General features: G+C 33.5%; 1 protein-coding gene across 6 annotated transcripts in view; it reads right to left on the reverse strand.

The window, feature by feature from the left end:
* CNOT4 (CCR4-NOT transcription complex subunit 4) overlaps positions 1-15,962 on the reverse strand; it is a 143,992-nt gene that overhangs the window by 24,554 nt on the left and 103,476 nt on the right. For 4 of the 6 annotated variants that reach the window (XM_025379960.1, XM_025379958.1, XM_025379962.1 and 1 more), the window contains exons 8-10: positions 12,562-12,619; positions 10,049-10,298; positions 8,320-8,817 (exon numbers count right to left, since the gene is read on the reverse strand). In XM_025379960.1, coding sequence (XP_025235745.1) covers positions 8,320-8,817; positions 10,049-10,298; positions 12,562-12,619 — 806 coding nt within the window. Of the gene's footprint in view, positions 1-353; positions 3,303-8,319; positions 8,818-10,048; positions 10,299-12,561; positions 12,620-15,962 lie in introns of those variants that run through there. The other 2 variants (XM_025379964.1, XM_025379963.1) reach the window with 2 other exon arrangements.

Here is a 15,962-nt window from a genome sequence, read left to right on the forward strand (position 1 = left end):
TTAATTCCCAGGATGCTAAGAGAAAGAGACATGAGCTCACACACACGTGGAATAATGAACGTATGTCTTTCCTAGCAAGGTTTTTTTCACCTCCCTCCAAATTATCATAAATTTTAAAATCTGAAATATAAGTATTCAATACCCTTTGTTGCCACTATCAGAGCAGTTACTGAGAGATGATAAATAATAAAATGAGTCTGGACTGCTATGGTGGTTCCTGTGATTAAAATATTATCAAGACCTGATAGAAATAATGTGAAATATAATTGTCACTAGAATTATCCTTGATGATAGGGTCCGTATTTTACTCAACCTTATATCTCTCAAGATCTAGTTCAAGTCACTATACACAATAGGTACTCAAATATTTAATTAATGCTTTGTCAAAATAAGGGGAGAGTACACAAAAGTGACATGTGGAAAACGAAAACTCAATAATAGGATGAAAAGGAAAGCATTATTAGTCAGAAAAAATATTTTCTAATGGAATCTTAGAGAAAATAAAGAGGCACTTATAATTCATCATACAACTAAAATCATTCAGTACAGGACTCTATTCCCTAAAGTGGCACTAAAAACATTTCAAGGCAGCTGTTCTTTTTTTTTTTTTTTTTTTTGATAGGAGAAGCGTGTCACCAAATCCTTCACAAATCTAGTAACTATGGATCTTCTCCCCAGAAAAAAATGGACACACGTACATGCACACAAACCCACAATTCTGTATGTACTCTCAAAAGTCTGTGCTCCAGGTTAAAAATTCCTATGTTAAGGGAAAAGCTAGTCACTTTATAAAGGTTAAGGGTATAAAAGTGTATTAAGTTTGCCTTGCACATGATGCATCATGCAGGAATTTAACAACAACATCAAAACCTGAAGCTTTTAAAGAATTTGTCATTCTTCTGTCATTTTGGTTTCAATTTGCTTGCTATGTGAAGTGCTGGCTTCTTTTATGTGTTGTACAATTTCTTCTGTCCTTTAGTGTAAAATTAATTATGACTATGATTTTAAGACTTCAGTTTTTTAAAAAAAACATATTTAAATAAAATATTAGGTAAGCAAAAAGGTGAGGTCTAGGGATTACAAAGTGAGTCAAAAGATCATGTTTAGCCATTCTATGTAAAAATTTAGAAGTCAAAGTCTAATTGCCCAAAAAGCATTTTCCTGATTTATGGTGTGCATGTAAGTGGGAGTGGGGAGGAGAAGCAGGCAGGGAGATCATTTTGGGATTTTATTTAGGGCTCTGGCAAATCTGGGCAAACTACCTGATGATTTTTCCGCACTGGCTATGAATGAGAAAGGAAAGAAGCCTCATTTAACAGGTATACCTCTCAACACCAAGCAGCAAATGGAACTAACCACTTGGTATGGCTTTGTAAGAAGATCCAGGCAATGAAAGGCTAACACTGAAGGCTGGAGAAAGCTTTGAGCTAGTAGGCATCATTATAAGGAGCCAGAGTTTGTTATAACAACAAGGCCCAGGAGCCTCAGCCCCACAGGAGACATAAGTGAAGTCCTGGCCTCTTACAGTAAAAATGAAAACCATAATTAAATTAAGCCATAGTAAAAGGCTGATGTTTAATAAGTCTACAGTATTTTCTTGGTATTTTCCAAATTGGCAATGTTCTTGTAATGTCTTAAAATCACTTCTAGATAGAAATTAGCGATTGATATTTACGCTGAATTTTACAAAAATAACTTAAATGGCTAGACAATTCGCTGCTTCTACAGCCTCAGTTAACCAAATCTAAGGATATCTAAGAATAGATTTTTGTTTACCTCACTGTACCTTGGGATAAAGTCATTTAATTTTCACATTATATCTAGTAGTAATCCAATTTTATATAGAGGTAACCTTGAAAACTCCAACATTGACATTAAGTACCATCTCCTAATAACATGTTCTATTATTATTTTCAATCTCCAGGCTTCTTTTTTTGTATTCACATTATCCCCTTTCATACTTTTTTTTTTTTTAAACAAATTAAAGCATACCTTTTATCACAACGGTTAAAATATCAAAAGGAGGTGTGACTTTCCCTTTCTTCCCAGATGCTTCATTTAGGCAGAATATGGCCATGTTTTCTGAATCAGCTTTTGTCCATTGTTCCGAACTAAGTACAGTTTCTTTTCTTTTATTATCAGTTTTAAAACTATTTCAAGAAATGTATTTTCAGAAATATCACTTCACATTATGTCCTAATAAAGTACTCCACTATTCTCTTGATTAAAATTATCTGTTACAATTTAGGTGGCCTAATTTTAGAGGACATCCAATCTCTTCTCTTCTGCCTTAGTCTCATTCTGGTCAGGTACTTATAATATTATCTTATTATCACATTTTAATTATTAAACAATGAATTTCCAAAACAATATCCCACAGAATTACTGTTTGTTCAGTAACAATGTTACACTACCATGGTTGCTTTTCACATACAATGTTTACTCGGTATTCAAGTTTCAGATAAGTCAACTATAAACTGAAGTTCTGTTTTTGAGGCATTTCCTGGTATACTAGGCAGTGCATTAGAAAAGAGATTATATTGCATTTAGGCTATAATTATCTTTTAACCATCTACGCATAATTAACAACCATTCAAAAAGAAAGTGCAAAAGTGCAAAAGAGAAAGAACAAAACAGTTTCTACACATGTAATGCATATTATAGGATATAAATCTAGACAACTAAAAACAATCGCCAACAATATCCTTCTGAGCATTAAATGACACCACCGATTTTGTTTTATATGTATTCTTTCTTCTCAAGTATTCAAAGAACGCAAGAGACATTATCTTGTTAATTTTCAAATTTTTCAGGAGATTAGGATATTATTTTTTCACAAACCAGAAAAAAAGGTACTACCATTACCTTTGTATAATTTTTCAATAATAGAGCCAAAATAAGAACAATTCTAGCTAATCTCACCTGGGATCTTAGTACTACAAGTTTTGTTTTTATGAGTTAGAAATAGTATCACTCATGAGAAACAATGCCAAAATTATTACACTAATAAATTATGTTAAAGGCCTAAAGAAGAAATACTTAAGCAACTATGAGGTAACACGCTAGCTGTAGGCATCAGGAACGTTTATATTGGCTCTTTTGGGTGTATACATTAAATGCAAAATCATAAAGGAATCATGCAAAAATCCAGTTGCCCATGCAAGCACCCCAGAGTCTAATCCTCTCCTCTCAGTTCTGTTGTCAGGCCACAGTAGTGTGGAGACTTGTAGGCTGCTGTCCTTGTTGTAATGAATGGGAAGAGGCTGACAGTGGCATGGTCGAAACCTTCACCTCTTCTTCCCCTGTGGAAAAGTCAGTCATGGTCTAGTTATGGGTGACTAGATTTGTTAACAGTCCCTTTAAAAATGATTTCAATATTTGGAATGCTGATACATATATAAAATACATGCTTAATGTTTGGAATCCAGGTGTGAAACAAGACATGAATTTTAAAATATAAACTTATCAAGTACCTGGAAAGTAGTTATATTCTAAATATATCCTGAGTAATATTGTGTCAGAGATAAGAACAAATATAATAGATTTAGATTATAAATATACTACCAAAAAAAAAAAAAAGACCAGGAAAGCCATTCTTTTCCAAGCCAATTGGACCTCTTATAGATACTCCTAATAAATGGTAAATATTAATAGTATTTTGTGAAAAAATTAAACCTTGCTTTACAGAAGTGAAAACTGATTTTTAAAAGAGAAAAATTATAAATCCATGTTTTAAAAGCATAAATTATGTACTAGAAAAAAATGAAATAATACCTATAAATATTAACTTAGTAAATTAACATACAGCATCTGAAAATTCAAGTTTACCTTTGAAGTAACTGAAAAAATAGTAAAATGTTAACAGTACAATGATCCAATTGACTGAAAATGAGATGACTACTTCTAGGTCAGAGAATCATAGATGAATGAGATCAGTTCTCCTGATTATAACTGATAATTATTTGACTACAAGTGACTTGTTTCACACATGACTCAAAATTCAATCAAGTCACTGTTAAAACAGTTCATAAACAAAGAAAATTTAAAGAAAAATGCCCTCTCAAAAGTAAAGTTTAAATTTACAAAAGCATGAAAAAAAAAAAATCCAATCCTAAACAGTTTCAAATTTTTGAGGTATATCTTGAAACAACAATGCTTACTGACTTATGTTTTCCAAATAATTTTTAACATCATGGAATAAAAACAACTTGGCAGAGTTTTTTTTTTTTTTTAAACAGATCTGCAAAATTACATTTGGAAAGATAACTGACAAAGCAGAAAAAGAGTCTGTCAATCCATATAACAGGTGATTTTGTAGTTTTTCAGTAAATTGGCAAAGATTCTTATAGACCCCAAGTACATAGCAATGAGGCTGTGTAAAGCAAATTTTAGACTAGAGTTCTTAGTGAGAAAATGATATTAATAAGGACTAAGAAAGAGACTGATTTCCATCAAGTCGATAAACTTTATTTTGTATCAATAGGCCATACACCCCTGAGCTGGGCCAATTTGTCTCATGAGTTGATACTGTTGATAAAAAGGGACTTGCAAGTGTGTGAGAGCAAAAATCAATTACCACGGGAAGAAAGCCAAGTTAAAGTACATGCCAGTGATCTTCATTTATGAAGGAGGGCATCATTGTAGTGCAAAAACATTTCCATTGTTGAATTTAAGATCTAAGTTCTTATCCTAATTCCACTAGTAATTGAGGTATGTGATCATTAACAAATTATTTAAGCTTTCTGAAACACAGCTTTGCTATTCCTAAAATGAAGGAACTGGACAAAATAAAGTCACTTTTTAGGACAAGGTAAATAACTTTTTAGAAAGAAGGCACATGGTTCCAATAATAAAGAAAAGATCTGAATGAATTTACTATACCTGCCCATGAATCAAAATTTCCCCCAAGAATATTTATTTCAAAAATCTTTCTAAACTTAGTAAACCAAATGCTGCTAAGAAAGGTTTCACCTAATTAAGGAAATAACTACTAATTTTAAACACAAAAAAAGTTTTCTATTAGACCAAAAAAAAGGGAAGCTGCATTTCTGTCAAACCTCTGGCAACTGTTTTTCCCATGATAGGTTTCAGATATATCAATCTTTAATAATTCACTGAACAAACCAAAAATAAAAATTTAAGTACAAATATATAATAGGTAGACATTGTATTTGTATGACATGTAGGTGACTGCCGTCTCTGATTTGCTCGTATAGGTCAGAGACCATATTTTGCTCTACATATTTAGAGAATAAATATACATGCCTTTCCAGAGTGTAGAACTAGTTTAAAATATTGTCTAAGTATATCTTAAAGTAGCAGGTCCCACTGAAACAAGTATGTACTCTCTCTATTATTGAAGCATTTAGTGACAGCTGCCCTGTGTAAGGTATCATGATAACTGCTAGAAGATACAAAGTTGAATCCGTTTCAATAGTTCAACTCAGGTGCAAGTGAGTTACAACTGGTGCAAGTGAGTTACCTAGGTATTAAATTGCTTCAAATTAGACATAGTTAAGATGTATATAGTTTTCCAGGTTTTCACTTTCTGTCATTTATAACAGTTACTGAAAATCCTAAATCTTCTGGCTACAATTACACAGCTATTCTGCTCTGAGGCTTAGCACATTCAGTTTCCTGAGGCATCTACCAAATATTTATAATCCATGAGAGGATTCTGGTGTGTGAGACTCTTGATAAAAAATTTTAAACTGTTGGTATATTAAAACTAAAATTTCTCTAGTCATCAGAGCCTTAAAAATAACCTTATAATAAGCTTAACCATAAGTCACCATTTAAATACTAAGAAAGTCTGCATAGCCTGAAATTGAAAATCCAAAATAAACTCTCCCACCCCCTACCAAATAGAACAATGATTCAGAACCTAAAGTTGGTAACTACATTTTTAGCATCTCTGAAAAAAAAAAGTTTTTAATGCTCTATGGTTGAGTATATGGTAAAAATTTTAAAAATCAAAACAAAATTCACAAAGATAGGACCATAATTTAATGCCACATTTTTCCCATAAAGCATCTACTTTAGATAAAGATTTTAAATAACCAACACAAGGACAACTAAACTTACTAATCAGCGATTTCTCATTACCAGTGTGGCATTCTGAGAATATTGGTTTGAAATATAAGGGTTAAAACTACTCTTCGGTGCTAAGGAATAATATGATGACTATGAAATTGGAAGAAAATCAAAGATCATCATGTAATAAGTCAAATAAAAGCACAAAAAGAAGACAGCTAATAACTAGAATCCCATAAAGGCATCCTACTTAGAATCTAATAACTTAGAATCCCATAAAGGCATCCCATAAAGGCATCATCCCAAGTCCATGCCATTTTGCCTCATTGTCAAGAGTTTCTCGTCTTCTCATTCATTATATCTATACAATTTAAGAAGCATCTCCTGTTATAGGACGTAGCTGTATTACTTCTCAGTGTAATGGCATATTAATTCCTGCCTCTATGCCTTTACTCAGGAGGTTTCCATCAACATAAAAGGCCTTTTCTCTTCCCCTGCTCCTAACCCAAATCTAAGATACGATAGTAGGGATCAATTCCTACTTATTCAGTGAAGCCTCCCCAAGAATTACAGGGTACATTGATGTCTCTCAGATTCCAGTATCATACATATAGTTACCACTTTCATACATTATTTTAGTCTCTTCAACTATACTTTAAGCATGTGGAAATTTTATCCATATCTTAAACATCTTTAATATTTCCCACATGGCCTAATTTATTGATGGGCAAATACGAACCCTCACATTCACTGTAATTGGTCTAATTTTTAAATGTTTTGATGATTTGGGGGAACTTAACTTTAACTTTTAATGAATGTTATAATTGATTATGAGAACCACTACTAGTAATTAAAATGCCACATTTCTAAATGATTAAAGCAAAATGAAAGAAAATTACATTCTAGTATGCTATCTTGAATGGAAGGAAATAATAGGAGTATCTGGAACTGAACACATTGTTTCACAAGTATCATGTAGAAGAAGAGGACTGAAAAATGTCACTCTGGGTTACCTACTAACTACCATAATTAAATGAACAAATAAGAGTCCCATCACTGTGCAAGTCACTACATTAGGTGCTACCAGGCTTATGTAAATTAACTTCACTGTATCAATAGTTGATTTCACTATGTCAACAGCCACAAACTATACTCTCTTAACCTAGCTACTTGTCTAGAACATGAAATATTGTCGGTCCCAAAGGGAATAGGGATAAAGAACTTTGATAGACCTCTGTAAATTCATCTATCAACTTTGATAAAAACAAGAGAGTAAACACCTTGCTGCTGATGAAAGCATCCTATTACGATAATACTGTGCCATGCCATACCTGACAAGGGATAACAATAAATTGTATGAATTATGTGAAGAACTATTCTAACAGAGTGAGAAACTATTGTACTCTACTTGAGAGAATCATTATTCTATTTCACTTGAGAGAATCAGGAGAGGAACAAACTTTTTTTTAACATCGTCTCTAAAGCCAAGGTTAAATGAGAACACTATTAACAAGAATGACTCCCTTGGAAAAAGAAGATACTTCATCTAAAAAATGTTATACAGAATCTTAAACCCAAAAGTTCTGAAACCTTCAAGGGTAGCAGTACAAAACCAGAAGTATTTTGGCATCAAACTTACATTACCTTATATATACTTCATATTTTTCCCTAGAAATAAAAACATGGTGGCAGATCAAATGGGAAAGTAACTTTCCTTGAACAATTTCTCTTTCACAAAAGGTGTATGTCTGAGACATATGATATGCTTGTAAAACATTAATAATGAGTTCTCAAGTACTTTATTTATAGCTCAGTTTTGATGTGTGTGTATGTGTGTATCAGTCAAAACAAGTAACTGCCAAAAGTGGATAGAGAGTGGCTTTATCCCTCATGCTCTCATTAATTATCATTAAAAAAAATGTTCTTAACCATTTTACTTTAGAATATAAAATCTTAATTGTCAGCACGGCGTTGGACTTTACAGTACCATAACTTCAGAGACCATTTTCTTCTTTTTCATTTAAATACCATAGAAAGTTTGGTAATTATCCTATTAAGTAAAATGCTTCCAAACAATAAGTATAATACTCCACCATCCTTATAAAGCTCAATATTACAAGGCATCCATCTAATGAAAAATATATTTTAGATTATGATAAAGACTAATCTTTCATAGAAATTTCCAAGATATTAATACTCTGTTATTCAACAGCTCCTTCCCTATCCACCCAACAACCTGAAAATATGAGTTATTCAAAAATTCTCAAAGGCTTTAAATGAACCTACCTGCTACAGGGATCCCTCCCAGACCTGTGTTGTGCTGTGGCGGGAGATTCAAGTCCAAGAAATTACTATTTGAGGTGGGGTTTGCTGTGTGGTTCAAGTGCATGATGCTATTGCGTGGAAAGGCCATCCAAGGATAGCGGGTTGCCTGGCCTGGAAAACTGAATGAATTATAAACCGCTCGGTGCTGCTGAAATTGAGGGAACCTCTGGGGCAAGACTGAAAAGGTACTATTGAGAGAATTGGCATTTGTAGCTGCAGCAGGATGCAGGAATCCAGAGCCTGGACCTTTGGCGGTTGTAGTGTGTGAAGAGGAGTTCTGAAGAGATGTGGGTGAAAGGGAAGGTTGGTCTTGAACGGACAGTTCCTTCTCAATCAGGTCTGCTAAGGCTTTTCGAGTGACATCGAAGGGATCAAAACCCAAGTCATCCTCTGGTTGTTTAGAAGAACCAAAGCCAAAAGCTGCTTGCCAGTCTGTAGAGGATGATACTGGGATTGTTTCTGTTGGGAGGAAAAATAGTGATGAATATCAGATACACAGCTCACTTTCGTACTTAATAAGTACCCACGCTACTGAAAGTTAAACATGTCATATTACAAATTAAGTACGTGCAAAATCTATGTGCCTTCTTAGCACATTAAGATCATAGAACTACAAAAGGCCTTATATACTTCTAGCAGTTACTTAACTCTTAAGCTACTAGCTTCAAAAACTGAATAATATAGACTGATTTTGCTAATCAAAGGAAAAAATGTACTTGACACTCCAATTATACTCTCAACCATTCATAATCAAAACCAACCTAAGTCACTTCCATGAAATAAAATAATAAATATAATTTAACAGATTTTAATTAAAGTTTATTTTTTAAATGTATTTATCAAAGTACAAATAATTTTGAATATATGCTTTCTATACTAAGAAAAAATACAATTTAATTAAAAATTATTTATATTAATCCTTATAGTTTTTTGGAATTTTCTGCTCTGTAGGTGCTGTTGTCAATATTACTTTTATGCCACCTTTCATAGTAATGAGAGAATTTAGAATGGATAAAAATGGAAATGGTTCAAAAATACCATTTAGTAGTAACATAACTGTTACTACTAAATAACTTACATCTTTGTCATCTGGGGAGGGGAAATCTTAAACACAAATCTAATTAAATAAAAATACATATCTAATTAAAAATCTAAGTCCTTGCCAGGTGCAGTGCTTCATGCCTGTAATTCCAGCACTTTGGAAGGCTCGGGTGGGAGGATCACTTGAGGCCAGGAGTTCAAGACCAGCCTGGGCAATATAGCAAGACCCTGTCTCTACAAAAAATTTAAAAATTAACCAGGAGGCTGAGGTGAGAGGATCACTTGAACCCAGGGTGTGAGGCCACGGTGAGCTAAGATCACGCTACTACACTCCAGCTTGGGTGAGAGAGCAAGACCTCCACCTCCAAAAAGTAAAAATAAAAATAAAAATTCCCAAAGGAATAAGCTTTTTACTATTGGTAAAATAATATAACCCTTTACTTCGGGAGAAATCTTTTAACACAGTAATTTCTAGGTCACACAACTATGTATCTAACCACCTAATTCCATGTAGTTTAAATATTTACATTTTTATAAAAGAGAACAGAGAGGCAAAAGATAAAAATATATCCACTAATGAGTTTCATGTTAGTCTGTCAACAATATGTTAAGAGCATAATTACTAATACTTGGTACTATTGTTATATACCTGATGTGAAGAGGCTCTGTGGTTCTGGTGCTGTAGGCCAGTCACTGGATGTCTGTGGGGAGCTGGGGAAAGGAGGAAGCCCACTTGGGATAGGGTTGGGATGGCGAAAATTGTCTGAGAATAACGACTGTGACTCTGTTACTGCCCCTTCAAAAGGGGACCGTGCACTGTGATTGGATGAACTGATGGGGATGACTGGATTGGATTTTGACAAACCAGGTGGTGGTGAAGGCGTATCACTGTTAGATATCTGAATAAAAAAAGAAAACAAATAATAACTACATGTTTATACATTTTAGTAAGCCACAATTTAAAAGTCTGCAACTAAATGTATTAGAATAGTGCTTTGCAAACTGTGGTACTTGAAGATGTTTTAATGAAAGCATGAAGTTTCAGAAAAATCAATTAAATCATTAACTTACATATATACTCTTTAAAAAAATTAGTCTGCCTGAAAAGATTAAACTAGTCTCTTTTTTTAAATTTTGAGATGGAGTCTCGCTCTGTTGCCCAGGCTGGAGTGCAGTGGTGCAATCTCGGCTCACTGTAACCTCAGCCTTCCGGGTTCAAGCAATTCTCCTGCCTCAGCCTCCCAAGTAGCTGGGACTACAGGCGCGTGCCACCACGCCCGGCTAATTTTTTGTGATTTTAGTAGAGACGGGGTTTCACTGCGTTATCCAGGATGGTCTCGATCTCCTGACCTCATGATCCACCCGCCTCGGCCTCCCAAAGTGCTGGGATTACAGGCATGAGCCACCGGGCCCGGCCGTCTCCTCTCTTTTTACAACCTTACTTCTCTCACTACCAAGAAAATAATATTTTTCATTTGGGATTTTACTATAGTATTTTGCTCAAGAGTGAAAACTTTCCAGAAACCAAACACAAACTATTAGAAATACATGGATTGGTGATAAGAGAGTGACTGACTGTAAGGACTGGATCATTTTACATGCTAGGTGATTCTCAGTATGTTAGTTTTCAAGAAAATTAAAGAAAGATCTAAGTTGTTTCCAAACACATCATTAAAAATAATTTTACATAATAAATCTTTCTATGATTCTTAGGTATTTAATTCAGAAGAAATTGAAAGACTTGAGTGATACTGATATAATACTCCTCCTTCCACCTACCTATTTATATGAACAAAGTATCTCAACACATCTTAGAAAAATAAAAAACATGACCAGATTGCTGCTGCAACTTGGCTCTTTTACCAATAGGTAACATTCACCTAGAGATACACAAAAACCAATTTTAAAATGGCCCTATTCTTCATTAAGAGATGAATTTTCAATATAATTTTACTATTTATTACTACTTGTTTCATGGTTTTTAAAATTAAAATCTACATTTATGTATAGTGTCATCTCAATACTACTAATAAAATTCAGAAGACAAAAACTGGCATTTGAAGTCTGTGACCGCAAAAACATCTTTATTTCAATTCAAAAATGTATATGCCTATTTTTAAGAGAAGTATATGCTTTTCAAGCAAAAACTATACTGCATTAAGATAAAACTCTATAAAACAGAGAAAAATTAGTTCACAGAGAAAAAAATGTAAAACGTCTGATTGTTAAAGGAGAGCATGTGTATTTTTTTAAATGGATGACAGGATAATAAAACATGATTATGATCAAAACATTATGATGGGATATCAAAACATTAAATTTCTCAGATATCAGTATTTTTAATATGCTGGAAATTACATCCTTTGCAACTACTTTTAAGCTGTAAAAAAAGTTAATGTGCAACTAAAATATACAAGGGGACATACAGATTTCCACATTCTTTTACAAAATGTGTCAGGAAAACATTTGGAAAAGCATTATATTTTAGATCTCTAAGTTTTTCACAAATACTGTGGAGGACTGCTATTCTTTATGGAAGGGACTAAATTACATTTATTTTACCAATGTAAGAAGATGTATAGAAACTCAAGGAGTGAAAAACTAGCAAAAAAAAGGTCCCTGAGCAACAAGACAAGATGACATAAAGCATGCTCTAATGGTCAGCACTCCACTCAGTTTCACAGTAGATTCAACTTTGAACAGCTTATCTGGCTTATCATTTCAAAGCTGAAAGTCATTTGGGGGAAATAAGAAGGGAAACTGTTAGGAACAAATACACTTGACTGAAAAAGAAAATTAAAGTAGACAGCAAGGGGCAAGGGGACTATGTAGTGTAGGAATACAATTCTTAAAAGCAAGAACTCAGAAGGCATGCTAGCCTGGGACCATTTGGCACAGGGTCAAGAAGACCAATAATGTTAGCAGACTCTAAAGATAATAATATCTGGTCATAATGATAATTCTGAGTCATTAAAAAAGTGTTAAACTGTGCTCTATATATTCTGGGGGAAAAAGGCTAATTATAATATGATTAATAAAGATGAGCATCAAAAGTGTTTTTAAATTGTGTCAGTAAAGTATTTTTAGAAAATTCACCTGCATGGAATACCTTGCTTTTGGAGTATGGCAAATAAATCAAGTGATACTGTATTCAAGTCTTACCTGCTGGGAATTATCACCATTCCCTATACTGAGAGAATCTGAAGGTTTGTCAATGGGGCTGTAAAAAGAAAACAAATCGAATAAAATCAGAATAAAGTCCTTCTCCTACAATAAAAACAAACTCCTCAAAAGCCAAAAAAAAAAAACTAACCAGACACTTTACCATCTCAACAAATGTTTACTGAGGTACTGGGAAGTAAAACACTGATTAAATGTTGAGGACACAAAGAAGTACAGGTTGAGCATCCCAAATCCGAAAATCCAAAATCCGAACTGCTTCAAAATTTGAAGCTTATTGCACGCTGACGTGACACTCAAAGAAAATTGGTCACTAGAGCATTTCAGATTTCAGATTCTCAGATTCGGGGTGTTCACCCAATAAGTATAATGCAAGTATCCCAAAATCCAAAAGAAAAAATATCTGAAATCCAAAACACTTCTGTTCCCAAGAATTTTGAACTAGGGATACTCAACCTGTATAAAATCTCTACCCTTAAGGAACTTACATTCTAATTAGAGTCTCCAACAACAATCGGTAAAACAATAGCTTATAGGGGAAAGAAGGTACTGCTTACAATAGATCAAAAGTCTAATCTACCATTTATTTTTGTGCATGTGATAAACATATTCCCCATTTCAGCTTTTGAAATAATACTGACATTTTTCCAGGTGTTTGACAGAGGGCATAAAAGTTATTTAAATATTCTCTATAGGTTTTTAAGAGCAATGTTTTATTTTAATATATCTATACACTAATCATAACCCTAGAGAAGGCATGTCAAATGAGACAAAAGAAACACTTTTGGGCAAACTACTGATTCAAACAAAAACATTAACATTTTATTTTCATATAGAGAAAATGTAGCACCATGATAAAGTAAGAGAATCACTGACTTCAAATCCATTTTATCTTGTCTGACTTAAAGACAAAATAAAATCTCTATAACTTTATGCTGCAACAGTGTACTGATATCATTCCTATAACTAACTTTGACTCAGCACATGAACAAAAATAGTCATGTGTTGCTTAATGATGGGATACATTTTGAGACATGCATTAACAGGTGATTTTGTCATTGCGGAAACATTAAAGTGTGCACTCAAATAAACCTAGATGGCATGGTCTACTATACACCGAGGCTATATAGTGCCTAGTGCTCCTACACTGCCAACCTGTACAGCATGTTACTGTTTTGAACACTGTAGGCAATGTAACATAAGGGTAAGCATTTGTGTATCTAAATATATCTAAAAATAGAAAAGGTACAGTGAAAAAGTTATTTATAATTATATAGAACCACCATTGTATATGTGGTCCATCCACTGTTGACCAAAACAAAACACTGTTATGCAGTACGTGACTATCGTTACTCAAATGTGTTGTTCTGATACTGTGTTAGAGGAAAAAAATTAAGATTCCAAATTTCTTAAAATTATTTTATTCCCTGAAAATATATACGGAGTCCCCTTTCAAATAGATAACTTACTGGTACCATATTTAATTGCTCTAAAAAAAAAATCTAACAAGGGCTAGTACCCAATCTGAATCCCAGGTGCATCTTCTGCAGACAATGCCAGATGTTCTTGATCATAAGCAAACAGATTTGAAATTTACTTGAAGAGCATTTTTACTTACTATTCATAAAATAGCAATAAATCAATGAATACTAAGTAATGTGGGTAATGCAAACAGTTTAAAGATATAGCCCTGAGCCCACTAAGTTTAGAAGTATTGGGGGGAAAGAAGATAAGTGCACAAAGAAGGTAAGTACAAACAAACATCAGCCAGTTCTTGCTATCAAATGAATTGTTTAAACAAACAAACAAAAATGCCATAAATCTTTAGAAGAAAGCAAAGCTACTACAAGTAGGGGAACTAGGGAAAGTTTCCTAGGGGAGTTCAAATTTAAGTAGGTCCTTAAAAAGATTTACCCAGCAGGAGAAGAACGGGGGAAAGGGGAAAGAACAGCATTAAAGGCAGGAATACCTCCTGTGTCAAGGGTCAAAATGTCGGAGACAGTGTTGGGAGAGCTAAATATTTAGTCTAGCTGACAAATGGGATAGCTGGAATAATAATGGAAGGTAAGGACAGAAAGGTAAACACAGGTTAGGCTCCAGAGGCCACAGAAATGACCTAAATAAGCAGTGTTTTAGAAAGATTAATTCGGTGGCAGAACATAATAGCGATAATCTGAGATAAACTTGCACTATACTTACACTATGGTAATAAGAGCTTCAAGTTGAGAGAAAGAGGTAATAATAGAAACAAAAGGCTAAAAGAAAGATATTACAAAGGACAATTTCTAGTGTCTGGATCTTGGTTCATCTTCCCAGCCACCACCCAATTTAGTGCTTCCATAAGAGCACTAAATAATAATTTTCGATATAAATGAGGTCAGTCTTGCTAACGGCTAGGACAACATATGAAAATACTACATAAAAAATAAATCTTAAGGATGTTTCTGGATTACGACTAATTAGAATAACTTATATCACCTTGTCCACCATCCCAACTGCAATTTCCTAAGCACTGATTCATAATACTTTATGCTTTATCTGGGAAAGTTTTATGAAAGATGTTTTAAAATTTGTAGATTGTGTTATGTATCCGATAATAGCTGCTGAAAAATCAGGATTATGGCAAGAAACCAGTAAAGGTATGTTCTACTTAGTTTTACTATATTCTTCTCAATTTATTTTAACAATAACAAATTAAGGGAATAATAAATGAAAAGCTTAAAGAATAAAGATAGAACTAGAAATTATTTTATTTTCTATGTGGGCTATAAAAGGTCAATTATAGTTACTCCTGGTATTATATTAATAATTGGAACTATCAGTGGAAAAGAATAAAAGAAAGATAGGAGAATCCCTGAAAATACATGGGTAACCCCAATAGAAAGAAAAACTATATTTACAAATTTCAAAAAATGTGAACTCCTTGTTTCTCTAATGGTTGGAGAGAAAATAGTTATCTCGAGACTACGACCAACAGGTCAGAGTCCTCACAACTCCACTGGCATCAGTTGTAGAACTTCCTTCCTCATTAAGCACTGAGTCTCCTTAAGCTGTGGTCATATTAATAAATTTCTTTTACTTTCAGCATCCACCTACCCATTATCATGCTAAGAGGGTAACTGCTAAGAAAATAAAAACTTTAATAAATACCAGATTTACTCATGAAGAGAGTATTCCATGAAATGGACTATTCCCTGGTCAAAAATTGCCAGGTCCCAATGTTATCAGATATAAGAATTTGGATGCACTAAGATAAACTGCACAGGGCTTTTTAAATTTAAAAACAAACAAAAAACCTACAGGTTTTCTTAAATCAACCTCTTTCTACTGCACTAAACAAAATTACTTGCATTTTGAAGCTAATGTTTTGTTGTTCATTCCAT

Source organism: Theropithecus gelada, chromosome 3 (assembly GCF_003255815.1).
Source record: "Theropithecus gelada isolate Dixy chromosome 3, Tgel_1.0, whole genome shotgun sequence".
Taxonomy (NCBI): Eukaryota; Metazoa; Chordata; class Mammalia; order Primates; family Cercopithecidae; genus Theropithecus; species Theropithecus gelada.